This window comes from Gadus morhua, chromosome 13 (genome assembly GCF_902167405.1).
Source record: "Gadus morhua chromosome 13, gadMor3.0, whole genome shotgun sequence".
NCBI classification, from domain to species: Eukaryota; Metazoa; Chordata; class Actinopteri; order Gadiformes; family Gadidae; genus Gadus; species Gadus morhua.
In genome coordinates, this window is record NC_044060.1 from 814,149 (window position 1) to 839,536 (window position 25,388).

At 54.0% G+C, this 25,388-nt stretch overlaps 1 protein-coding gene across 1 annotated transcript in view; it reads left to right on the plus strand.

The window, feature by feature from the left end:
• Nucleotides 1-726: 726 nt before the first annotated feature.
• The window catches only part of chd5 (chromodomain helicase DNA binding protein 5), a gene marked incomplete at its 3' end in the record, with an annotated part of 30,570 nt that continues 5,908 nt past the window's right edge, over nt 727-25,388 (plus strand). Inside the window, 24 exon segments of the mRNA XM_030374666.1 lie at nt 727-737; nt 819-1,069; nt 1,914-2,020; nt 2,242-2,377; nt 3,218-3,384; nt 5,395-5,622; nt 5,834-6,040; nt 8,492-8,703; nt 9,816-9,947; nt 12,004-12,112; nt 12,574-12,765; nt 13,782-13,982; nt 14,376-14,513; nt 15,131-15,252; nt 16,884-17,057; nt 17,564-17,705; nt 17,998-18,129; nt 18,495-18,612; nt 18,843-18,967; nt 19,472-19,730; nt 20,735-20,907; nt 21,689-21,863; nt 23,611-23,697; nt 23,802-23,890. Coding sequence (XP_030230526.1) covers nt 727-737; nt 819-1,069; nt 1,914-2,020; nt 2,242-2,377; nt 3,218-3,384; nt 5,395-5,622; nt 5,834-6,040; nt 8,492-8,703; nt 9,816-9,947; nt 12,004-12,112; nt 12,574-12,765; nt 13,782-13,982; nt 14,376-14,513; nt 15,131-15,252; nt 16,884-17,057; nt 17,564-17,705; nt 17,998-18,129; nt 18,495-18,612; nt 18,843-18,967; nt 19,472-19,730; nt 20,735-20,907; nt 21,689-21,863; nt 23,611-23,697; nt 23,802-23,890 — 3,687 coding nt within the window.

Below are 25,388 nucleotides of genomic sequence, written 5' to 3' on the forward strand. Positions count from 1 at the left end.
AAGCCGGCTCTCTGACAAAGTGGAGCAGGGCCCCTGGAGCCGCGCTGAGCCGTCGGCCGGCGGGCCGGGGCCCGGGGGACGGAGCTGAGACCGGGGGGCCAGGGCCCGGAGACAGGGCCGGGGCCCGGGACCGTGGGACGGAGCTGAGACCGGGGGGCCGGGGCCCGGGACCGGGGGACGGAGCTGAGACCGGGGGGCCGGGGCCCGGGACCGGGGGACGGAGCTGAGACCGGGGGGCCGGGGCCCGGGACCGGGGGACGGAGCTGAGACCGGGGGGCCGGGGCCGGGGCCCGGAGACAGGGCCGGGGCCCGGGACCGGGGGACGGAGCTGAGACCGGGGGGCCGGGGCCCGGAGACAGGGCCGGGGCCCGGGACCGGGGGACGGAGCTGAGACCGGGGGGCCGGGGCCGGGGCCCGGAGACGGGGCCCGGGACCGGGGGACGGAGCTGAGACCGGGGGGCCGGGGCCCGGAGACAGGGCCGGGGCCCGGGACCGGGGGACGGAGCTGAGACCGGGGGGCCGGGGCCGGGGCCCGGAGACAGGGCCGGGGCCCGGGGACCGGGGGACGGAGCTGAGACCGGGGGGCCGGGGCCGGGGCCCGGAGACAGGGCCGGGGCCCGGGGCCGGGGGACGGAGCTGAGACCGGGGGGCCCCCGAGCTCAGAGCCACTGATCTGACTCAGGAGACGGCATCTGACCGGACCGCTTTCCCTACCCCCCCCAGAGCATGACAGTCCAGTGGGGGGGTCCGCTGCCCAGAGGGGGGGGGGGGGGGGGGGGGGGGGGCACATAATGAATAACCACTGCTTCCCCCCTCAGGCCTCTAATCGCTAAGAAGAACCCCAAGATCCCCATGTCCAAGATGATGACCGTGCTGGGGGCCAAGTGGCGCGAGTTCAGCGCCAACAACCCCTTCAAAGGGTCCTCGGCCAACGCCGTGGCCGCCGCCGTGGCCGCCGCCGTGGAAACGGTTACCGTGACGCAGCCCGTCTCCATCAGCAGCAGCAGCGGCAGCCAGCCAGGGTCCGGCCTGGGGCTGCTGAAGAAGGCCAAGACCAAGGAGGGGAAGGGTAGGTGGTCCGGGGGGGGGGAGGCCCAGGCCAGCCCCTTAAGACCAAACATACAAGCACAAGGACCACACTCCAACAATGCTCCCCAAAGGGGAGCATTGTTAGAGTGTGTGACCTTGTGCTTGTATGTTTGGTCTTATGTTCAGTATTCACTTTTTATTATGTCTGTATTGGGGGTAAGGACCCCCTCGAAAATGAGATGCTACATCTCAAGGGGCTATCCTTGAGATAAAGAATAAACAATAAAGAGGTTGTTGGCGCGGTGGTGAATCCCAACGTCTTAGCTGCACACTAGTGGCATGTATCTGAGTTTATTGTGAGTCCCTTTGTCATTTTATTGGGTACATTTTATCTTATTTCCTGAGGAATTATCTTCTTAAAATCCGTATATTTCAGAGAAATTGCTGGGAAGGGAACTGATGATGAGATTGGGGTCTTGAATCAGGAGGTTTCCCGAGCTCTGTACATCGTATTACTAGTCCGTCAGTCACCGTCTGGGTGACTAGCACTCTGGAGTCAGGAGACTGAGACAAAGACATGGCCCTTACTGAGGGCAAACAACACCACGATGGTGCATAGGCAGTGATACACGGGAGAAGTCACCTGATAGGATAAGGAGTGGTGGCCTGAACTGCTCGGACGTTGGCTGGGATTGAGATTTAGATGTCGGCAATAAACCGGGGGCTGTAAATGAGTCCTAGAGTTGGTATCCCCTTGTTTCCCTCACCAGACCTTCGCCAAGAACACCTTTGCTGTCCATTAACTGTGTTCAGCTGGCAGCTCTCCAGCACCGTATTTATGAGAGTGGACGGCTGAGGTGAGGTGTTTCCCATCTGCCTCTCAGGACCGGGGGTCAGGAAGAAGAGCAGGAGCTCCAAGGAGGTGAAGAGGAAGGCCAAGCCCAAGAAGACCAAGTCCAAGTCTGGGGGCAGGAAGAAGAGGGCCTCTTCTGTAAGCTGTTTGTTATCACTTTGACTGCCTTTATTTTAGCTTTTGCTTGATTTCATATTAGCCTTTTGGGAACCTTTAGTGAGCTTTGTTTTTCTTCTGATGGGTAGCTTTAGTTAGCTCCTCTGTTAGCTATGGCATTGTTAGAATCATCCGCTGTGTGTGTGTGTGTGTGTGTGTATGATTTTGTGCGTGTGCGTGTGTGTTTGTGTTTGTCTATCCAGAGTGAGGATGACTTCCTGGATGAGTCGGACTTTGATGACATCAGCGTCCACAGCGCCACGGTGCTGTCAGACACCGTGGCAACCGCCGCCGCCGCCGCCAAGAAGAAGGCTCGCCGAGGGAGGAAGAAGAGGAAAAGTACGTCTTTAAACTCCCTAACCGGAAAACTCTGAAACGCCTTACCGGAGGGCTTTTACTCTGAAAGGTCTTACTGGAGGGCTCTTACTCTGAAAGGTCTTACTGGAGGGCTTTTACTCTGAAAGGTCTTACTGGAGGGCTCTTACTCTGAAAGGTCTTACTGGAGGGCTTTTACTCTGAAACGCCTAACTGGAGGGCTTTAATTCTTAAATGTCTGACTGGAGGGCTTTCACTCTGAAACGTTTTACCGGAGGGCTTTTACTCTGAAACGTCTTACCGGAGGGCTTTTACTCTGAAACGTCTTAGTGGAGGGCTTTTACTCTGACATCTGATACGTGTGAGCGTTTGCCTTGAAATATACGAGCAGAAAGCTTTGACTCTGCTATCTTTAACCGCAGCGCTTTACCCTGAAACCTCCTATTGGAGGGCTTTTACTCTTGAAAGCTTTTCGTCAGTGTTGTGTGAAGTGGGAGGTCTGTATTGTGTGCTTGACCCTGAGAGAGTCTTGCTTCCTACTTATGGTTTTCAAAATGCTCATGAACACTGACACACACACACACACACACACACACACGCGCACACACACACACACACACACACACACACACACACACACACACACACACACACACACACACACACACACACACACACACTCTAAGATCTAAGATGGCGCCAGATTCGCCACGACGTGTTTCTGTACAATTTCTATACTTTAAAAAAACGATCCTTCTCATTTCTGATAAAAGATAAGCGATACAAAGTAAGTAGGACGAACCTGAGTGGACCTCTTGTGTGCATATCTGACCCCTTGACCTTTGACCCGTTGCCCCCCCCAAGGGGAGGACGGGGACGGCTACGAGACGGACCACCAGGACTACTGCGAGGTGTGCCAGCAGGGCGGCGAGATCATCCTGTGTGACACCTGCCCCCGGGCGTACCACCTGGTGTGTCTGGAGCCCGAGCTGGAGAAGGCCCCGGAGGGCAAGTGGAGCTGCCCCCACTGCGTGAGTCAGCGCCCCCCCCCGCCTGGAGCACCCCCTAATGATGGGGTCCCCTAGAGCCGCCATCACCCTGGGCTGAGAACCACCCTGACCCCCACTGACCCCCCACTGACCCCCACCCTGACCCCACCCTGACCCCCACTGACCCCACTCTGACCCCCACCCTGACCCCCACTGTCCCCACTCTGACCCCCTAATGATGGGGTCCCCTAGAGCCGCCATCACCCTGGGCTGAGAACCACCCTGACCCCCACTGACCCCCCACTGACCCCACTCTGACCCCACCCTGACCCTCACTGACCACACCCTGACCCCCAACTGACCCCACCCTGACCCTCACTGACCCCACTCTGACCCCACCCTGACCCTCACTGACCCCACCCTGACCCTGTGGGTGCTGGGTACCTGTTTCTAAGGTGTTCATTAAAGTAAGAGGGCCTTGTTTACCGCCGGGTCTGAGTGTGATTAGCCTTACAAGCCGTTTCGAAAATCTGCCCCCCTAGTGACATCACTAGTGGGCGTGTCCACCTAGATGTGTGCTGGATAGATCAGTCTACCAGCCTACCAAGTGGACTGGAGTAAACGTTGCTCATCTATCCAGTGCAGATCTAGACGGACACGCCCACTAGTGATGTCATATGGGGCAGACTTTCGAAACGGCTTGTAAGGCTAATCACTCTCACACCTGGTGGTATAAGATGTCTCCTTTAACGTATGAGGGCCTTGTTTACCACCAGGTGGGATGTTGAGGGTCCATCTGGGTTCCATCTCGGCTGTCATCTTTGTTCCGTCTCCATTGGGGGAATTCAATGTGGACATCCGCATTCATTTCCAAAACCTGCAGACCTATCTACTGGGATGAACCAACTGGTTTCATACCTGTTGGCTGAACCAACTGGTATCATACCAGTGGGCTGAACCAACTGGTATCATACCAGTGGGCTGATCCAACTGGTTTCTCACCCCCATGTGATCCCAATTTAACTGAACTGGATCGGATCAGATGCCAGCAGTATCGTATATAAGGCGGCTATTCTGTTACACATTTTTCCTGATTCTCCAGAGTCGGCCTGCCCTTCTCCTGGCTCTCTGTTGTCTGTGGGGAATGGGTGAACCTAGTGATGGTTGGTCCTCGGCACTTGGTTCTATGAACACTCTTACTGTACCGACAGAGATATATTGTTGTTTCTCTGTCTTCTGACAAATGGACTTATTGTAAGTAAAAGCGTCTGCTAAATGTAAATGTGAATGTATTGATGATGTGTAGCTATCGTTGAGTCATGTATCCTGCTCTACTGCTGTGACACCTCCTCCTCCTCTTCCTCCTCTTCCTCCTCCTCCTCCTCTTCCTCCTCCTCTTCCTCCTCTTCCTCCTCTTCCTCCTCCTCCTCCTCCTCTTCCTCCATCCCCCTCCTCTTCCTCCTCCTCCTCCTCCTCCTCCTCCTCTTCCTCCTCCTCCTCTTCCTCCTCTTCCTCCTCTTCCACCTCCTCTTCCTCCTCTTCCTCCTCCTCCCTCCTCTTCCTCCTCTTCCTCCTCTTCCTCCTCCTCTTCCTCCTCTTTCTCCTCTTCCTCCTCTTCCTTCTCCTCCTCCTCTTCCTCCTCTTCCTCATCTTCCTCCTCCTTCCTCCTCCTCTTCCTCCTCTTCCTCCTCCTCCTCTTCCTCCTTCCCCCTCCTCTTCCTCCTCTTCCTCCTCCTCTTCCTCCTCCCCCTCCTCTTCCTCCTCTTCCTCCTCCTTCCTCCTCCTTCCTCCTCCTTCCTCCTCCTCTTCCTCCTCTTCCTCCTCCTCCTCCTCTTCCTCCTTCCCCCTCCTCTTCCTCCTCTTCCTCCTCCTCATCCTCTTCCTCCTCCTCCTCCTCTTCCTCCTCCTTCCTCCTCTTCCACCTCCTCTTCCTCCTCTTCCTCCTCCTCCCTCCTCTTCCTCCTCTTCCTCCTCCTCCTCCTCCTCTTCCTCCTTCCCCCTCCTCTTCCTCCTCTTCCTCCTCCTCCTCCTCTTCCTCCCCGCGGGCGGCAGGAGAAGGAGGGCATCCAGTGGGAGGCCAAGATGGACGAGGAGGAGGAGGAGGAGGAGGAGGAGGTGGTGATCGAGGAGGAGGACGACCACATGGAGTTCTGCCGCGTGTGTAAGGACGGCGGGGAGCTGCTGTGCTGCGACACCTGTCCGTCATCCTACCACATCCACTGCCTGAACCCGCCCCTCCCCGAGATCCCCAACGGGGAGTGGCTGTGTCCGCGCTGCATGGTGAGAACCCCCCCCCCCCCCCCCCGGGGAGAACCTCCCCCCCCCCATCCCCCCCCCATCGCTGTCAGACATGGTGAAGCTCAATCTGCTCAGCAAACATCCTTTGCATTTATTTTTGTATTACCTGTAATCAGTGTTAAGGTTGAAGCGCTGCGAGCTCCAGAGCGCGCCGTGTGCCTCAGCCCAGCCCCTCTCTCTCTGTGCCCCCCAGTGCCCGCCGCTGAAGGGGAAGGTCCAGAAGATCCTCCACTGGACCTGGGGGGAGCCCCCGCTGCCAGCCCAGCCCCCCCCCGGCCCCGACGGCGCGCCCACCGACCCGCTGCTCAAGCCCCCGCTGAAGGGCCACCCCGAGAGGGAGTTCTTCGTCAAGTGGGGGGCCCTGTCCTACTGGCACTGCTCCTGGATCAGCGAGCTGCAGGTGAGCACACAACCCCACGAGGACAAGGGTTCAGAACCCCACGAGGACAAGGGTTCAGAACCCCACAAGGACAAGGGTTCACAACCCCACGAGGACATGGGTTCAGAACCCCACGAGGACATGGGTTCAGAACCCCACGAGGACATGGGTTCAGAACCCCACGAGGACATGGGTTCAGAACCCCACGAGGACAAGGGTTCACAACCCCACGAGGACATGGGTTCAGAACCCCACGAGGACATGGGTTCAGTTCAGAACACCAGGGGTACTTGGGTTTAGATCACCACGGGTACATGGGTTTAGATCACCACGGGTACATGGGTTTAGATCACCAGGGGTACATGGGTTCCAGTTAGAGGTCTCCCTCCCTAGGTTCAACCCATGCTATTGCACCCGTAACCCCTGATTGGCTGGGGAAGCCTTGAAGAGGTTACGGATGCACAGCATGTGTAACCTCCTTTTGCATGCGTGTCCTCCTATTGGCTGATATGGTTACCCGGTCACATGCTGATTAGGCGTTGATGCAACACACCTGGGCTCCACTTACTGAAGCCGGGATGCCCCCGAATGACAAGAGAATGAAGAAGCATTCCTTTACCGGCGGGGTCCAGGGGATTGGTACACAAGTGTGCCGTCAACACTGTATATACTTCTACAGTAAGTCCTCCCGAGGAGTAAATGGCGGATGTCGTTATCTACACTACCCTCCACTCTTTAGTGGCTTTGGCGCCGAGTGGGACTCTGGTCCAGGTTTTAACAACCCGCGCCTGGAGGCTTATTCTGGGATAGGAGTAGAGCTGTCGGATCCGGCTCTTTATCTGCCCAGGGGACGCACAAGTCTCTCACTGAAGGCCGTCTGAGAGCGACAGATCCGTCTCACCTCGTACCGCCGGGCCGCTCTCCCTCCCCCAGTGGACAACGCTCCATCAAGGTAAAAGTCCTGCTGTGTCCGGGGCCTCGGCTGCCCTCACCCACTCCAGCAGTCACTCGGGGCTGCGCTGATTAGTCAATCCCGTCGTGTGACTGCGACCCACGTCTTAGCACCACGGCTGTGCTTTTATTTTCTTCAAACCTGGAAGTGCTCCCTCCCTGCAGGGCTCTCCGGCACCACGGCGTGGCAGCCTGCGGAGCACACTTGTGGCTCTGCACTCTTCTGGCGCTCCTCTTGCGGCTGAGACACACTTTGACAGCAGGTGTTAAAAGAGAGCGAGGGAAGCTGTTCACCGCCTTCCCCACCGGAGGTATCTCACTGCTGCTCCGACCTGTGGCGCCGTGCCGCCTGCCAGCCTTATGGAGGCTGATGCTCCCACGTCTCACTCCTACTCACCGTTCCCTCGCCGGGCGGCCTGATCCACCGTCGGTGTGAGCTCTGTAGGGAGAGACTTCTAGGAGGCTGAGGTGGTGATGGGGCTCGACATTCAGCCCAAGGTGGTTGTGTTCCGTCCCTCGAGTCCTGTAGCCAAAGCTCTTCAAGAACGACTGTTATTTTGAATGTTTCCGTTTACTTTGAGACACAGCCGCCGAGTGAGGGGGTAGGAGGTACGAGGTGATGAATTGTAAGGCTGCGATGTGATTGTTTTTTCCAACTTACAATGCTCAACATCTGTTACTCGGCCGTGTGAATTGAAACGTGTTATTTCATATCAACGTGGAACAAGGTGTGGGCAGTTTGCCGTTTTTTTCGCATTGTGAAAGTATTGCAATGATTTACATCAAGGAATTGTGTGTGTGACATTTTTTTGTGAAGCTGCCACAAATGTCAGAATAGCGTTGTTCAGTTTGGAATGCAGCCTTTGAAGAGAAAACCAGAAGAAACAAACGCTTCACGAGCGAGGTCCTTGTGAAAGGGCTCATTGTCTGCCTCACAAGAGCCATCTTGTCTGAAGATGTTTTCAGCTCCATCTTGTTGGACGGCATACCCGTTAGAAACGCACACGAAGCAAACTAAGGAGCAGGTACACGTCATGCATCAGTTCTTCACAGTTAACATTTCCTTTAGCTTTGAGGTTTTACCCAAAGTGTCTCTCAGTGTCTTGTATTCAGGTCATTTAAGAGCCGATGGGGGGCAAGGTTCTCCAGGATGCTACTGGTAGCCAGCAGTCATTGGGGGTCAAACCCGGTACCTTTCAGCTGGGATTCCAACACTCCACTACCCAATCCCTCCCTCTGCCTCTTTTAAGACTTTGATCTACTATTGATATTCACCATGAGGTCATTAAGCATCGGCCCCTTGTATCCAAACAAAGCAACATGCAGTCAATTGAGGATAGAGGTCATAGGTCGTGAAGGAACCTGTAGGCTCTAGAAATCATCCAGCGTTGTAGCCACCCCATTGTGATTCATGCCTGTAACACCCTGCTCTGTGTGGGCCTAAAGCGCTCTAATCCCGTTAACCGTGCAGTGCAGTGCAGACCCGCTCCCCACAGCTCCCTGGGTGTCCCCCCCCTGCAGCTGGAGCTCTACCACACCGTCATGTACCGCAACTACCAGCGCAAGAACGACATGGACGAGCCCCCGCCCTTCGACTACGGCTCTGGGGAGGAGGAGCTTAACAACGAGAAGAGGAAGAGCAAGGACCCCCAATACGCCATGATGGAAGAGCGCTTCTACCGCTACGGCATCAAGCCTGAGTGGCTGATCATCCACCGCGTGGTCAACCACAGGTGACCCTGTTGTTGTTGTTGTTGTTGTTGTTGTTGTTGTTGTTGTTGTTGTTCTTCTTCTTCTTCTTCTTCTTCTTCTTCTTCTTCTTCTTCTTCTTCTTCTTCTTCTTCTTCTTCTTCTTCTTCTTCTTCTTCTTCTTCTTCTTCTTCTTCTTCTTCTTCTTCTTCTTCTTCTTCTTCTTCTTCTTCTTCTTCTTCTTCTTCTTCTTCTCGTCCTCCTCTTCCTCTTCCTCCTCCTCCTCTAAACAACACCTCTACACTGAGACCCACCTCACTTGCCTTCCCCCTTAGATGATTGTTTTTTTAAGTACTTTTTCTTCATAAATTCTAGTGGTTCTTCCTGTTTTTATGGGAATAGTTTCACGCCAAATGATTGTGTCTCATTTTATATAGTATTTTATTTGTATTACTTTTATTGATTGGTGGTTAATTAATCTATGTATTTATTAGACAAGCTTCTATTATCCGTGCACTATGTCTTGAAAGCAAGCGTCTGTGATTGCATTGTGAAGTCTTCCATCTTGAGTCTGGCTGTTTGGAATGGTTTAGAACCATTGTGCATCGGGTTAGCTGGAGCATTAAGAGGACTCCCAGTGCACTCACCTGGGGTTCATTTATAACAGCAGGGAGTTTCAACCTTTATTGACTTGTTTCCCTAGCACTGCTGACAGAACAATTAGCTTGGGCTAGCGTCTGGGTCTGAGTGGTTTCACATCCTCACATGGGTAGTGATTAGCCGTTCACTGTTTGTTCTGTGTGTGGTGTGTGTGTGTGTGTGTGTGTGTGTGTGTGTGGTGTGTGTGTGTGTGTGTGTGTGTGTGTGTGTGGTGTGTGTGTGTGTGTGTGTGTGTGTGTGTGTGTGCGCGGGTGTGGGTGTGTGTATACATGGGCGTGTGTGTATGAACTGTTTGACTGCATGAGTGTGTGTGCTTGTTGCTGTGTGTGTGTGTATGTGTGTCTGGGGGATTGTGTGTATAAATGGAAGCGTTTATGTGTACTATGTGACTGCATGCGTGTGTGTGTGTCCCGTGAGCATGTTTATGTGTGTGTTCATGTGTGCTTGCGTGCGTCTGTGTCTGTGTGTGTGTGTGTGGGTGTGTGTGTGTGTGTAGCTTCGACAAGGACAGTGACGTGCACTACCTGACCAAGTGGAGGGACCTGGCGTACGACCAGAGCACCTGGGAGAGGGACGACTTCGACGTCCCGGACTACGACCCGCAGAAGGCCCTCTACTGGGACCACAGGTAGGCCCCCCCCCCCCCTGTCCTGGGACCACAGGTAGGCCCCCCCCCCCCCGGTACTGGGACCACAGGTAGGCCCCCCCCCACTGTCCTGGGACCACAGGTAGGCCCCCCCCCCCCTGATACTGGGACCACAGGTAGGCCCCCCCCCCCCCCTCTGTACTGGGACCACAGGTAGCCCCCCCCCCCCCCCCCCTGTCCTGGGACCACAGGTAGGCCCCCCCTCCCCCCTGTACTGGGACCCCCGGTAGGCCCCCCCCCCCCCGGTACCTCGGACCCCTGGTAGGCCCCGCCCCCGGTACCTCGGACCCCCGGTAGGGCCCCCCCCCCCGGTACCTCGGACCCCCGGTAGGCCCCGCCCCCCTGTACTGAGACCCCCGGTAGGCCCCCCCCCCGGTACCTCGGACCCCCGGTAGGCCCCCCCCCCCGGTACCTCGGACCCCCGGTAGGGCCCCCCCCCCTGTACTGAGACCCCCGGTAGGGCCCCCCCCCCGGTACCTCGGACCCCCGGTAGGCCCCCCCCCCCCGGTACCTCGGACCCCCGGTAGGCTCCCCCCCCCGGTACCTCGGACCCCCGGTAGGCCCCCCCCCCCCGGTACCTCGGACCCCCGGTAGGGCCCCCCCCCTGTACTGAGACCCCCGGTAGGCCCCGCCCCCGGTACCTCGGACCCCCGGTAGGCCCCCCCCCGGTACCTCGGACCCCCGGTAGGCCCCCCCCCCCGGTACCTCGGACCCCCGGTAGGCCCCCTCCCGGTACCTCGGACCCCCGGTAGGCCCCGCCCCCGGTACCTTGGACCCCCGGTAGGCCCCGCCCCCGGTACCTCGGACCCCCGGTAGGCCCCCCCCCCGGTACCTCGGACCCCCGGTAGGCCCCCCCCCGGTACCTCGGACCCCCGGTAGGCCCCCCCCCGGGCGTTGTGTCCTCAACACTCTGCTCTACTTCAGCCTCTCTGGCTTCACCTCACTGAGCTCCCGTTACTGTGTGGTTTTATTTTATATGCCAGCACACTTTAATACATTCTGCTGCTGTTTTGCCGCACTTTTGGTCTTTAATGAGGATACTCCTGTTCATGCTGTTATTTTGTGTTTTATTGCTTATTGTGTTCATCCAATTGTGTTTACTTTGATGTTTCTGGGTGGAGCTGAGCAACGGTAACAGATAATTTCCTCCGGGATCAATCTGTATCTGTGTGTGTATCTGTTTCTGTGTCTGTGTCTGCGTAACTACCTCAAACAGAAGGTCGTAATAATACTACAAGAATAAATCATTACATTCATATCGCCTTTCAAGAAACCCAAAGGGCTTCACACTCCCAGTGTGTCTGTTTTGTTGTGTGTGTGTGTGTGTGTGTGTGCCTGTGCGTGTGTGTGTGTGGGGGGGTTGTATATCACACCTCATCTGCTGCCAGTGTGTAGCACCCACCTGGTTGAGACACGGCAGCCAGTTTGGGCCAGAACGCTCCCCACAGCCTGGCTGACACCGCGTGGAGGTGATGAATGATGCATTCCACTTAGAGACGGGTGGGGGGGGGGTTGGGGGGTTAGGGGGGCATGTTGGAACAGAGCAGGTGTGGACGGTGGCCAGGACACAGGGGTTAGGACATGCTCTCATGGCGAGAGCCACGGAGATCAACAGTGAGGAGTTTCACACACCCACGCGAGCTAAAAGTGCTCCCTGTTCCAAAGAGGCTTCATATGATAATTCCGTTTTGTCCGCAAGTCAAAATTTGAGTATGTTACCTTCATTGTGTTAAGTTTTAACAAAAACAAATGATTTTCTACTCCTACACTCTCTCTTTTTTCCTTTTTATGTGCTTTTCTCTTTGGGTTTTTTCTCAGGTTTCCAACGACCACATCTCTCAGCTCACCCTAACTTACTTTTCATAAATGTCACCTAACTGAATCCAATCAAAAGCTTACCTAGCCTTACCTAACCTAATTTCACCCGTACCTAACTAAAATCTAATCGCCCAGGCCTCACCCCCTCACCCAGCCTGCTATGGTGATCTTTGTTGGCATGGAGCGGGCTCTCACACGGTGCTGCGGGCTTCCTCCACAGAGAGCAGATACTCGGGGAGGACCAGCGCCCCCTGCTGGTCAAGAGGGGGAAGAAGTTAAAGGAAGACCATCCCAAGAGGGAAATCCCCCCTGACGCTCCCATCATCGATGTGAGTTGACCAATCACAAGGCACTGTGAGCTCTGTATTCCTCCTCATAGTTTTAGAAGTTCAGCCTCTGGCTGTTTAGAGGCGAAACGTTTCTGGGTTTGGTTCAATATTCGCATATTCTTTTTTAAATCGTATCGTTTTAATTTAAGCATAAATGCTATTCACAATGACTACTAGTACTACTACTACCACTACTTCATCTACTACTACTACTACTCTTAGGACTCTTTCTGCTCCTCCTTTCCTCTGCCTCCTTCTACTCTCCTCTTCGTACTACTATTCTACCTCTACTTTTAAATTTATCATAAAAAGTAATTATGATAATTATTGACAAACTTAACCACAATCACCATCACCATCACCTCATCTTCATCATCACCCTCCCCTCATTATCATCATCAAAACCAACTCTCTCCTCCTATCCTAATCCCTTGTTTGTGTTCTCCTGTGCCCCCCCCCAGCCCACCATAAAGTTTGAGCACCAGCCGTGGTACATCAACGCCACGGGGGGCACGCTGCACCCCTACCAGCTGGAGGGGCTGAACTGGCTGCGGTTCTCCTGGGCCCAGGGCACCGACACCATCCTGGCCGACGAGATGGGCCTGGGCAAGACGGTCCAGACCATCGTGTTCCTGTACTCGCTCTACAAGGAGGTGAGGCCCCCCCCCCCCCCCCCACCCTCCACGTCGACCACGCCGACGCTGTGACGCAGTCGGGAACCTCTTCAGGTTCTGCCTCAGGCTGTAGTGAGCGCCGAAGGTTAACACTTCTGGGAGGTGCGCGTCAGGCCCTTGCGGTGAACGCAAGGAGGGTCCGCAAAGACTTAAGGGGTCCGTAACCCCCCTTATGTTGCGTCGACGTGGGACCATAACTAAGCCTTTAGCCTGGATACCGGACAAGTCTACCCAGCTGTTGAACCATTCACTCTGTTAAGGTCTGGCCCCACTCCCGTACAAAAAGATGTGTGTGTCCGGTAGGAGAGGGACCGATCGATGCGATGATGGTGCAGAGGGTGGGGTAGAGATATTACCAACAACAAAGAAGATGGCTGCCGCTGAAGTAGAAGAGTCAGTTGATTCCACTGTCGAGACGGTATTAAACGAAGGGGAATGTATTTGTTTCACTAGATAAATAACGACATTTAGTTGAGTAGAAAGGTGTTTCTTCGTCATTCAGCGCTGTGTCACCGTCTCGTCGCTGTGATTGGTTGAGGACCTGTGAGGCATTAAGGTCTGTGCAGGAGGTTCTGGTTGGTTTGCCTGATCATGTGAGACTCTTGTAGGATCGGTTAAGGTGTTACTAGAGCAAGAGCCGCAACGGGGCTTTCTAGAAACCCGGTCGAGCACGACTTCATTGCATTTGATTCAATCAATCGATATTGATTATGTAGTGATGTTCTCAGGCTCACCTATTTATCCCCAATGTCTCTCGCTCATTCCCCTCACTCTCCCTCCTCTCTCTCTCTCTCTCTCTCTCTCTCTCTCTCTCTCTCTCTCTCTCTCTCTCTCTCTCTCTCTCTCTCTCTCTCTCTCTCTCTCTCTCTCTCTCTCTCTCTCTCTCTCTCTCTCTCTCTCTCTCTCCCCCTCCCTCCCTCCATCTTTCCCTCACCCTCTCCCTCCCCCCTCTCTCTCTCTCTCTCTCCATCTTTCCCTCTCCCTCTCCCCCCCAGGGCCACTCCAAGGGCCCCTTCCTGGTGAGCGCCCCCCTCTCCACCATCATCAACTGGGAGCGGGAGTTTGAGCTGTGGGCGCCCGACTTCTACGTGGTGACGTACACGGGGGACAAGGACAGCCGCGCTGTCATCAGGGAGAACGAGTTCACCTTCGAGGACAGCGCCGTCAAGACCGGCCGCAAGGTGTTCCGCATGAAGGTAGGCCCGCCCCCGGCGAGGGAGGGACAGCGGGAACGCTCTCGCTCCGAACGTCACCGGGAAACCTGGAGGTCAGAGCAGAGGGGCTGAGGGAATACAAGGACTGGACTGCAGAGATAGAGCGCTTCACTTTTTATTTTAATTACAAGCGTTTCCTATTTTATTTTTTGTTGAACAAGTATAACGCCAGGGGCTTCAAAGCAGCCCCGACAACAGAGATAGAGATATTCATAGATAGCATAACTAGTTGTTGTAGTACATGTACAGTGCTTTTCTAACCAGTGGCCACTCGAAGCACTCTGAAATGATTGCCTCACCTTCATCCATTCATGCAGAAATTCAAACACACATACAGACGGATATTTTCTCTATTTTCTCTCGGGGGCGTCGCAGAAAGACACGCCCATCAAGTTCCACGTGCTGCTCACCTCGTACGAGCTGATCACCATCGACCAGGCGGTTCTGGGCTCCATTAACTGGGCCTGCCTGGTGGTGGACGAGGCCCACCGCCTCAAGAACAACCAGTCCAAGGTGAGCCTTGGATTCAACTGAGTCAATGTCTAGCTTTGTGCTTGATGTCATTCCTCCTTTGAGTTGCCAAGTATGTATTGAGCATTTAAATCCTTCAAGATTAGGTGAGACATAGATCAATATAGTTTAATTAATTGTCTATGAGCGGCTTCACATGGATCATGGCTGATTGAGGGTTTTGCATATTACATTTACATTTAGGGTATTTAGCAACGCTTTTATCAAAAGCGCCTTACAATAAGTACATTAGTCAAGAAGAAAGAGAAACAACAATATATCTCTGTCGGTACAGTAAGGATGTTCATAGAATCAAGTGCCAAGCACTAACCATAACTAGGTTAACCCATTCCTCGTGCACAACAAAGATAGCTAGGATAAGACGCTACACGATGCTAAGTAATATTTGTCATTTGCAAGTGCCAGGAAGTACAACATACAATCAGTGCTATCATCCTGGGCTAGTGGTAAAGCTTTAGAGGGAAAGTTAAAAGCACAGTGTCGATATCAAATCTAAATGGCCCAATCCCAGTTCAAACGTACGATCAGTATTTCCGTGTGTATTAGTGCGGCCTTTGTTTCCTCGCCTTGTGTCCATCAACTGTCCGATGTGTCTCCAGTTCTTCAGGATACTCAACGGCTACAAGATCTACTACAAGCTGCTGCTGACCGGAACGCCCCTTCAGAACAATCTGGAAGAACTCTTTCACCTTCTCAACTTCCTCACGCCAGAGCGCTTTAAGTAAGACCCTCCCCCCTCCCCTCTTCTGCCCTCCCTCGCTCTCCCCTCTTGATCCCCCCTCCTCCTCTCCTTCTCTCCTTCCTCTCCTTCTCTCCTTCTCTCTATCCTCCTCTCCTGCTCTCCATCCTCCTCTCCTCTCTATCCTCCTCTCCTTCTCTCCTTCCTCCCTCTATCCTCCTCTCCTTCTCTCTATCCTCCTCTCCTGCTCTCCATCCTCCTCTCCTTCTCTCTATCCTCCTCTCCTGCTCTCCATCCTCCTCACCTTCTCTCTATCCTCATCTCCTGCTCTCCATCCTCCTCTCCTTCTCTCTATCCTCCTCTCCTCCTCTCCTCTCCTCATCTCCTTCTCTCCTCTCCTTCTCTCTGTCCTTCTCTCCTTCTCTCTAACCTCCTCTCCTAACCCTCTATCTTTGACCTCCAGTTATCAGCTCTACCTCAGCCAGCTTAACTATGATCAATGTTTCATTTCCAGTAAAGGTATGAATTCACAGTTCCCCCGTCCACTCAAAGCCCTGGTGATTACTATCTCGGTTTCCATGCAGCGTTATGCTAATGATCAACAGACCATAGTTAAAGTGAGAGGTATCGGTGTGTGAGTTCAGCGGGAAACAGGAAGAACTTCACATTCCGGACCCGGATTCTGCACACGATAGCAGGAAGACTGCTCCGTTCCTCCCGTCTCGGTGTCCTCCCTCCACTCCCCTGACCGTCTGTCCCAGGGGCCCGGCTGTTAACCCCAGTGATGGGCCCCAGCCGAGGCCCCTGGTGCCGGCCGACTGCCTGGGAGGGTTCACCGCTCAGGGGGACGCCCCGGCGGCTCAGGGGGACGCCCCGGCGGCTCAGGGGGGCGCCCCGGCGGCTCAGGGGGACGCCCCGGCGGCTCAGGGGGACGCCCCGGCGGCTCAGGGGGACGCCCCGGCGGCTCAGGGGGACGCCCCGGCGGCTCAGGGGGGCGCCCCGGCGGCTCAGGGGGGCGCCCCGGCGGCTTCACTGCAGGATCCGCCACAACGGCAATCCTCAGCGGGCCGCAGCCCTACAGGCCGACCCCGCTACACTCCAGAGAACACTCGCTGAGCTCAACCGGTGGCAGCTCGATCCTCCCTGTGCTTCCACGCTAACACCTTTCTCTTGAGTCTTCCTCCGTTAAGCTAAAGAGAAACCCTCCCAGAGCCGCCCACGCTCGCCACCCGGCCCTCCGAGCTGCGCTAGTCACACGCGATACACAGAGTGCACGGCACATAGAGCGCAAGCAACACCATTATTTATTATTTATTATAAATGAACAGAAAACTCTTGAAAGTCTCTCCTGGCGACTAACTGGGAGGGTCTCAATGTTACAAATCGCAGCTTTAATTTCTTTCAAGTACACTGAGTATTATTTATTTATTTACGAATTATAACTTACATATTTATCAAAGCTGCAATCAGCAATTCTTGATTCAATTGTGTTTGGACTGATTGCAATAATTACTGACTGCAGCTTTAACTGAAGACTTTGCTAACCAGATGCAGTTCGACGAGCATCTCCGGTTGGTCTGTGAGACGGTCTGTGTGTTCACCGTGGATCCACGTCCTGATGGTCTGTGCGATGGTCTGTGTGTTCACCGTGGATCCACGTCTCTCCCCGACAGCAACCTGGACGGCTTCCTGGAGGAGTTTGCGGACATCTCCAAGGAGGACCAGATCAAGAAGCTCCACGACCTGCTGGGGCCCCACATGCTGCGCCGGCTGAAGGCCGACGTCTTCAAGAACATGCCCTCCAAGACGGAGCTCATCGTCAGGGTGGAGCTCAGCCCCATGCAGAAGTACGACCCCGGAGTGCTCTGTGTGTGTGTGTGTGTGTGTGTGTGTGTGTGTGTGCGTGTGCGTGTGCGTGTGTGTGTGCGTGTGTGTGTGTTTGCTGTCCACACGCAGGGCTCTAGGAAGGATAACAACATCTACAAACGATAACGTAGTTACAAAACTGTTCCAGATATAACCTGCTTATCCCTGCTGCCGGTCTGCTGCCGGGGGTTCAGGCGTTGGGTCTGACCCCGATGCCTCTCCTGGCTTCATCCCGTGCAGCCTCGACCCCTTCCTGACTGCACTCACCATAGCTGGCTGTGAAGGGTCAAGGGTCAGAGGGGTTCTTGTGAAACGGGATATTGGTCATGTGGTGTGCAGCTCAGGCCTTTGTTCCTGATACCACGGCGGTATAATGGCTGCTACCCTATAGCCGCTATATCAGCAATGCTTACTACACTTACCGAAAGCGGATTGTGCTTTCCATCCCTCCGCTCATGCTTCTTCCTGTGCCTCCCTGACCTCACAGGAAGTACTATAAGTTCATCCTGACGCGGAACTTTGAGGCACTGAACTCCAAGGGCGGAGGGAACCAGGTGTCGCTGCTCAACATCATGATGGACCTGAAGAAGTGCTGCAACCACCCCTACTTGTTCCCCGTGGCGTCCATGGTGAGCCGGCACGCACGCACGCACGCACGCACGCACGCACGCACGCACGCACGCACGCACGCACGCACGCACGCACGCACGCACGCACGCACGCACGCACGCACGCACGCATGCACGCACGCACGCACGCACGCACACACGCACGCACGCACACACACACACACACACACACACACACCCCCCCACTCTGAGGCCGAGAGCCTCCCAGTAGGACCGACGTTCAGGGGGTCCAAACAGCGTCACCCCACCCAGGAGGAGGACGAGGCTCAGGCTGAACTTCCTGTCTCTGCAGGAAGCGCCGGTGACGGCCAGCGGCTCGTACGACGGGAACCAGCTGGTGAAGTCCTCGGGGAAGCTGACGCTCATGCAGAAGATGATGAGGAAGCTGAAGGACCAGGGACACCGTGTCCTCATCTTCTCCCAGGTACGCCTCAGCGAGCCCCGGGAGGTAGACGTGAGGGAGGTGTCATGTGACACATGACAGCCGTTACGTCTGAATAGGATCCACGATCGGGGCAGCTCGATAGGGGTGAGGGGGTGTGGCTCCCGACTGAAGGGTACCGTGTTCGATCCCCCGTGTCCACGTCCAACCTGTAAGCGTCATGGGGCAGAAGACGCCCTGATGCCCATTACCTTACGGCCATTAAAGAGATGAATTAAGGTCTCTGAGACTGAGACACGACGACACCTTCGTCACCTCCGTCCCTCCATCACGCCACCGGCCCGCCGAGTGTCCCGGCAGCGTGTGTCACCGCGCTGTAACCATAGTAACGGCGGCGTCCCTTCCAGATGACCAAGATGCTGGACCTGCTGGAGGACTTCCTGGAGTACGAGGGCTACAAGTACGAGAGGATCGACGGGGGCATCACTGGGGGGCTACGGCAGGAGGCCATCGACCGCTTCAACGGTGTGTGTGTGTGTGTGTGTGTGTGTGTGTGTGTGTGTGTGTGTGTGTGTGTGTGTGTGTGTGTGTGTGTGTGTGTGTGTGTGTCTTTGTCTTTGTCTTTGTCTTTGTGTGTGTGTGTGTGTGTGTGTGTGTCTTTGTCTGTGTGTGTGTGTGTGTGTGTGTGTGTGTGTGTGTGTGTGTGTGTCTGTGTGTGTGTCTATGTGTGTGTAAACCGTGTGTTACCCCCACAGCGCCGGGTGCTCAGCAGTTCTGCTTCCTGCTGTCCACGCGTGCGGGCGGCCTGGGAATCAACCTGGCAACCGCCGACACCGTCATCATCTACGACTCTGACTGGAACCCCCACAACGACATACAGGTACACACACACACGCACACACACACACACACACACACACACACACACACACACACACACACACACACACACACACACACACACACACACACACACACACACACACACACACACACACACATACAGGTCCCCCCCCCTTCCTTCTAGCCTGTGTGTGTGCGTGTCGATGTGTGCATGCGTGCGTGTGTGTGACCAGGTGAAACAGACACTTAACTACTTTTAACGGCCATACGTTTCTAACGAAAGCACTCTTTGATAGCCACCATTTTCGACGTTCACCCTCCTCTCTTCACCTCTTGTGACCCTCCCTCCCCTCTCTCTCTCTCTCTCTCTCTCGCTCACTCTCGCGCTCTCTCTCTCTCTCTCTCTCTCTCTCTCTCTCTCTCTCTCTCTCTCTCTCTCTCTCTCTCTCTCTCTCTCTCTCTCTCTCTCTCTCTCTCTCTCTCTCTCTCTCTCTCTCTCTCTCTCTCTCTCTCTCTCTCTCTCTCTCTCACTCCCCCCCAGGCGTTCAGCCGGGCCCACCGCATCGGGCAGAACAGGAAGGTGATGATCTACCGCTTCGTGACGCGGGCCAGCGTTGAGGAGCGCATCACGGAGGTGGCCAAGAGGAAGATGATGCTGACCCACCTGGTGGTGCGGCCTGGCCTGGGCTCCAAGACGGGCTCCATGTCCAAGCAGGAGCTGGACGACATCCTCAAGTTCGGCACCGAGGAGCTCTTCAAGGACGAGATGGAGGCGGCGCGTGCCATGGGCATGATCAAAGGTGGGGTCCTCACCCAGAGTCTGGGTCCCTTAAGGCTGAACACATTCAAATTCTACAAATTCTGTCTGTAAGTTAGGTCATGTTAAAGTTCTGTCACTTGTGTTATAGCAGCCAAAATATATATTTTGAATATTTCATTTTACCAAACTAATGCTTCCTTTTACGAAGGAATATCCTGATATTAACGTAAATGAGAGTAATGGTAAGGCAAATAATGGCATTCATAAATTGCTTTGGCTAATGTTTGTTGTATAAATAGAAATCAGCCAACATTCACTGTTACTTACGTCATCTCTCTCTATGCTGTATTTAACTTAAATAATCTTTTTAAGTTTTGTACAAAAAATACATTCAAATTACGGTGCACTCTCAGATTTGTAACTGAAGTTATGAATTGTTATTACTTTTGTTAAGATTATTATATATCATATTTAAATTGTATTTTCTCATCTCAAAAGAAGAGCTTGCTTCTTCAAAGAGAATATTTTAAAAATAGGTATGTTGGCTGATTTCTATTTATACCACCAACTTTTTATCCAAAGCTATTTAAGTATGCCATTCATTTTCCTTACCATTACTCTCTTTAACATTTATATCAGGATATTCCTTCCTTAAAATCAAAAATTAGTTTGGTAAATTGAAATATTAAAAATATATTTTGGCTGATACAACACTGGTGACACATCCAACCTATAGTTTACCAGGCTCTACCAGCCAGGTGATCCAGGTGCCCAGTGTGTCTGAGGCGTGTGTGTGTTGATGTGTGTCTGAGGCGTGTGTGTGTTGATGTGTGTCTGAGGCGTGTGTGTGTTGATGTGTGTCTGAGGCGTGTGTGTGTTGATGTGTGTCTGAGGCGTGTGTGTGTTGATGTGTGTCTGAGGCGTGTGTGTGTTGATGTGTGTCTGAGGCGTGTGTGTGTTGATGTGTGTCTGAGGCGTGTTTTGAGTTGTTTTTCGAGGCGTGTGTTTGTTGATGTGTGTCTGAGGCGTGTTTTGCGTCGCCAGGGGAGATGAAGGAGTGCGACGAGGGCAGTGTGATCCACTACGACGACAACGCCATCTCGAAGCTGCTGGACCGCAGCCAAGACAACACGGAGGACACGGAGATCCAGAACATGAACGAGTACCTGAGCTCCTTCAAGGTGGCCAAGTACGTTGTGAAGGAGGAGGACGGAGAGGTGAGCCTGCTCGGGGTTAGTTAGTCCGTGAGTTAGTGAGTTAGTTAGTTGGTTAATTAGTTGATAACTAAGGGAAGTCCTTCAATGTGGCCCGGTTTGTGGTACATGAGGAGTATGGGGGCCTGGTTTGGTTGAGTTAGTTAGTTACTTGTATTACATAAGTCATTTCGGTGTGTTTATGTGTATATATTCTCTCTTTGTCAATGTGTGTGTGATTGTGGGTTTTGTCTGTGTCTCTGTGTGCTTTTATGTGCGTGTGTTTTACGTGTCTGTGTTTCAGTGTGTTTCTGTGTGTTTTACGTGTGTGTGTTTCAGTGTGTAATAAGTGTGTGTGTCTGTGTGCTTCAGTGTGTAAGTGTGTGTTTCAGCGTTTATTCAGTGTCTATTTAGTGTGTGTGTCTTTGTGCTTCAGTGTGTATTAAGTGTGCATGCTTCAGTGTGTATTAAGTGTGTTTGCTTCAGTGTGTATTAAGTGTGTGTGCCTCAGTGTGTATTAGTGTGTGCCTCAGTGTGTATTAGTGTGTGCCTCAGTGTGTATTAGTGTGTGTGCCTCAGTGTGTATTAGTGTGTGTGCCTCAGTGTGTATTAGTGTGTGTGTCAGTGTGTATCAGTGTGTGCCTCAGTGTGTGTGCTTCAGTGTTCATCAGTGTGTGTGCCTCAGTTTGTATTAGTGTGTGTGTCAGTGTTTGTTAGTGTGTGGCTCAGTGTGTATTAGTGTGTGTATTAGTGTGTGCCTCAGTGTGTATTAGTGTGTGTCTCACTGCTGCCCCCCCCCCCCCAGGAGGAGCCTCAGAGGGAGATCATCAAGCAGGAGGAGAACGTGGACCCGGACTACTGGGAGAAGCTGCTGCGCCACCACTACGAGCAGCAGCAGGAGGACCTGGCCCGCAACCTGGGCAAGGGCAAGAGGATCCGCAAGCAGGTCAACTACAACGACGCCACGCAGGAGGACCAAGGTCAGCAGCCCACAGACACAGCCTCCTACACCCTGGGTCACCTCCCGGGTACACCCCTCACACCCTGGGTCACCTCCCGGGTACACCCCTCACACCCTGGGTCACCTCCCGGGTACACCCCTCACACCCTGGGGCACCTCCCGGGTACACCCCTCACACCCTGGGTCATCCCCCAGGGACACAGCCTCCTACACCCTGGGTCACCTCCCGGGTACACCCCTCACACCCTGGGGCACCTCCCGGGTACACCCCTCACACCCTGGGTCACCTCCCGGGTACACCCCTCACACCCTGGGGCACCTCCCGGGATACAGCCTCCTACACCCTGGGTCACCTCCCGGGATACAGCCTCCTACACCCTGGGTCTCCTCCCGGGTACACCCCTCACACCCTTCGTTTATCTCCCAGAATACACACCCCTCACACTGGGTATACCTTTAGGTCCTCAACATGCTTTTGCTTGGTTTGAATAATTCATAATCGCCTAGCAACAATATTTCTACAGCTCTTCAACATATACGTCTCCCCACGCAATGTGTCATTGCACCAAATGCATGGAGGGGGATTTAAACTAAACAACCATTGTGTGCAACATTGATGAATCGTAGATCGTCAAATTAATGGTTAACCCCTTTTTTGCACACAATAGTTGGTGAACACACCTCCTATGCAGAGCAATTCCAAGATTTACCAAAATGTAAGACCCTGCCCTCACACCAGATACACTCCCAGAACTCCCACTCCTCAGCTCCCAGGACGCACACCACTGACCGAGGTCCATTCCGCTGTGGGGTTAGTCAACTTGAGGTTATGATACGACAGTCCCTGAAACTGAATCCTCATCTTCACAAGTGATTGAATCTGGCGCAGAGTTTCATCGGAGTACTCTGTTAATACATACCGTCTCGTAGTGTCGGGCCTCCTGGCTTTAAAATGACAACACCAAGGGCTCGCTTTCAATCCGCCTTTTGTGATCCATTGTTGCAGATCCGATTATACACTCATAATATAATGATATAACATGGTAATGTGATGAAGAATGCCATGACTAGTGATAGTTGCAGATATTCTTCAATTAAAATTAGCAAGCTTAACACTAGACCGGGAATTGTACGGGAATATATTGATTCACAATCCGCAGAATCCCAGAAAAAGCCTAGTTTCTTTTTCACATCATACTGATATAGGGTTTCAAGTTTCTTCCAACAGAAGCACTTATTTGTGTGAGAGTGCGCTAGAGACAAACCCTCTGAATCCCAGAGTCAGTCTGAGTACCCTCGGCCCGGTACGAGTGGTTGACCCTCTTCCCGAGTGTCTGAGGACCTGAGTGAGGACAGTGTGACGGCCATAGGTGTATAATAAAGTAGAGCGAGGGGAAACACTGTGTGGGCCTTCTGGGAACCCAGACAGGTTTAGTATGCAAAACCTGAACACACATGATGCGCACACATGATGGGAGAAGGACAAGCATGTGTGCACGCAGAACCTTGGCAGAACTTTTGGCAAAGACTTGGCCTCAAACACACAATGCTCTCCCCACTCCCCTCCGGGAGCTAATTTAACCAATTGAATGTAAAGTGGGTGGTGTTAAGACCAAATGCCCACGCTATCTATCTCTGTCCCATGGCATGACGCTGGTAAGGCTAGCCATAGCTATAGCCAATAGGCCTGCAGTGCCCTGGCGCCCCCCAGTGGCCATCTGCAGGAGTGAATGCACTGTACTGTTTCTTTCTGATGTGTGGCTCAGAGTGGCAGGATGATCTTTCAGACAATCAATCCGAGTACTCCGTGGGGTCCGAAGACGAGGACGAAGACTTCGAGGAGAGACCTGAAGGTAAGACTTCTTGCCAGCTTAGCTCCATGGTGGCATGGTAAACGCCCCCTCGCGGCCCCCCCCTCTCACCCCCCCCCCCCCGCTGTGTTTGTTGCTCTGCGCAGGCGGACGCCGCCACTCCCGCCGCCAGCTGAGAGGGGAGAAGGACAAGCCCCTGCCGCCCCTGCTGGCCCGCGTGGGGGGCAGCATCGAGGTGAGGACCCCTGGATGCTCTCCTCTGTATAGGGATGGGAGGAAGGACCATTTAGGGACTAATGGGAGGGAGGTCCATGTAGGGACTAATGGGAGGAAGGACCATGTAGGGACTAATGGGAGGGAGGTCCATGTAGGGACTAATGGGAGGAAGGACCATGTAGGGACTAATGGGAGGAAGGACCATGTAGGGACTAATGGGAGGAAGGACCATGTAGGGACTAATGGGAGGAAGGACCATGTAGGGACTAATGGGAAGAAGGACCATGTAGGGACTAATGGGAGGAAGGACCATGTAGGGACTAATGGGAGGGAGGTCCATGTAGGGACTAATGGGAGGGAGGTCCATGTAGGGACTAATGGAAGGAAGGACCATGTAGGGACTAATGCGAGGAAGGAACATGTAGGGACTAATGGGAGGAAGGACCATGTAGGGACTAATGGGAGGAAGGACCATGTCGGGACTAATGGGAGGAAGGACCATGTAGGGACTAATGGGATGGAGGTCCATGTAGGGACTAATGGGAGGGAGGTCCATGTAGGGACTAATGGCAGGAAGGACCATGTAGGGACTAATGGGAGGAAGGACCATGTAGGGACTAATGGGAGGAAGGACCATGTAGGGACTAATGGGAGGAAGGACCATGTAGGGACTTATGTTTAGGGTTGCAGACTACCTGTTGGACAAACGTGTCTTTTAAGTTAATAAATATGAAATGGTACAAGTCTTTTAACCACCTGTACTGAGGCATATTTGTTATTACAAATTCGCAATTCAATTTGTAATATTATTGAGGTGATTTATTGAGGTAAGACTCAAAACGAGAATCATATTGTACAAAATCATCATCATCAGCACCATCTTCATCCTCCTCCTCCTCATCAGCACCACCATCCTCTTCATCACCCAATGCTCCCGTAGTAGTACGTCTCCTAAGCCACTGGTCCTGACTCTCCCTCCTCCCTCCTCCACTGGTCCTGACTCTCCCTCCTCCACTGGTCCTGACTCTCCCCCTCTCTCCCTCCCTCCCCCCTCCCTCAACTGGTTCTGACTCTCCCCCCTCTCTCTCCCTCCTCCACTGGTTCTGACTCTCCTCCTCTCTCTCCCCTCTCTCCCTCCTCTCTCCCTCCTCTCTCCCCCTCTCTCCCTCCCTCCCCCCTCCCTCAACTGGTTCTGACTCTCCCCCCCTCTCTCCCTCCTCCCTCCTCCACTGGTCCTGACTCTCCCCCTCTCTCCCTCCCTCCCCCCTCCCTCAACTGGTTCTGACTCTCCCCCCTCTCTCCCCCCTCCCTCCACTGGTTCTGACTCTCCCCCCTCTCTCCCTCCTCCCTCCTCCACTGGTTCTGATTCTCCCTCCCCTTCCCTCCTCCACTGGTTCTGACTCTCCTCCTCTCTCCCCCCTCTCTCCCTCCTTTCTCCCTCCTCCACTGGTTCTGACTCTCCTCCTCTCTCCCCCCTCTCTCCCTCCTCTCTCCCCCCTCTCGCCCTCCTCTCTCCC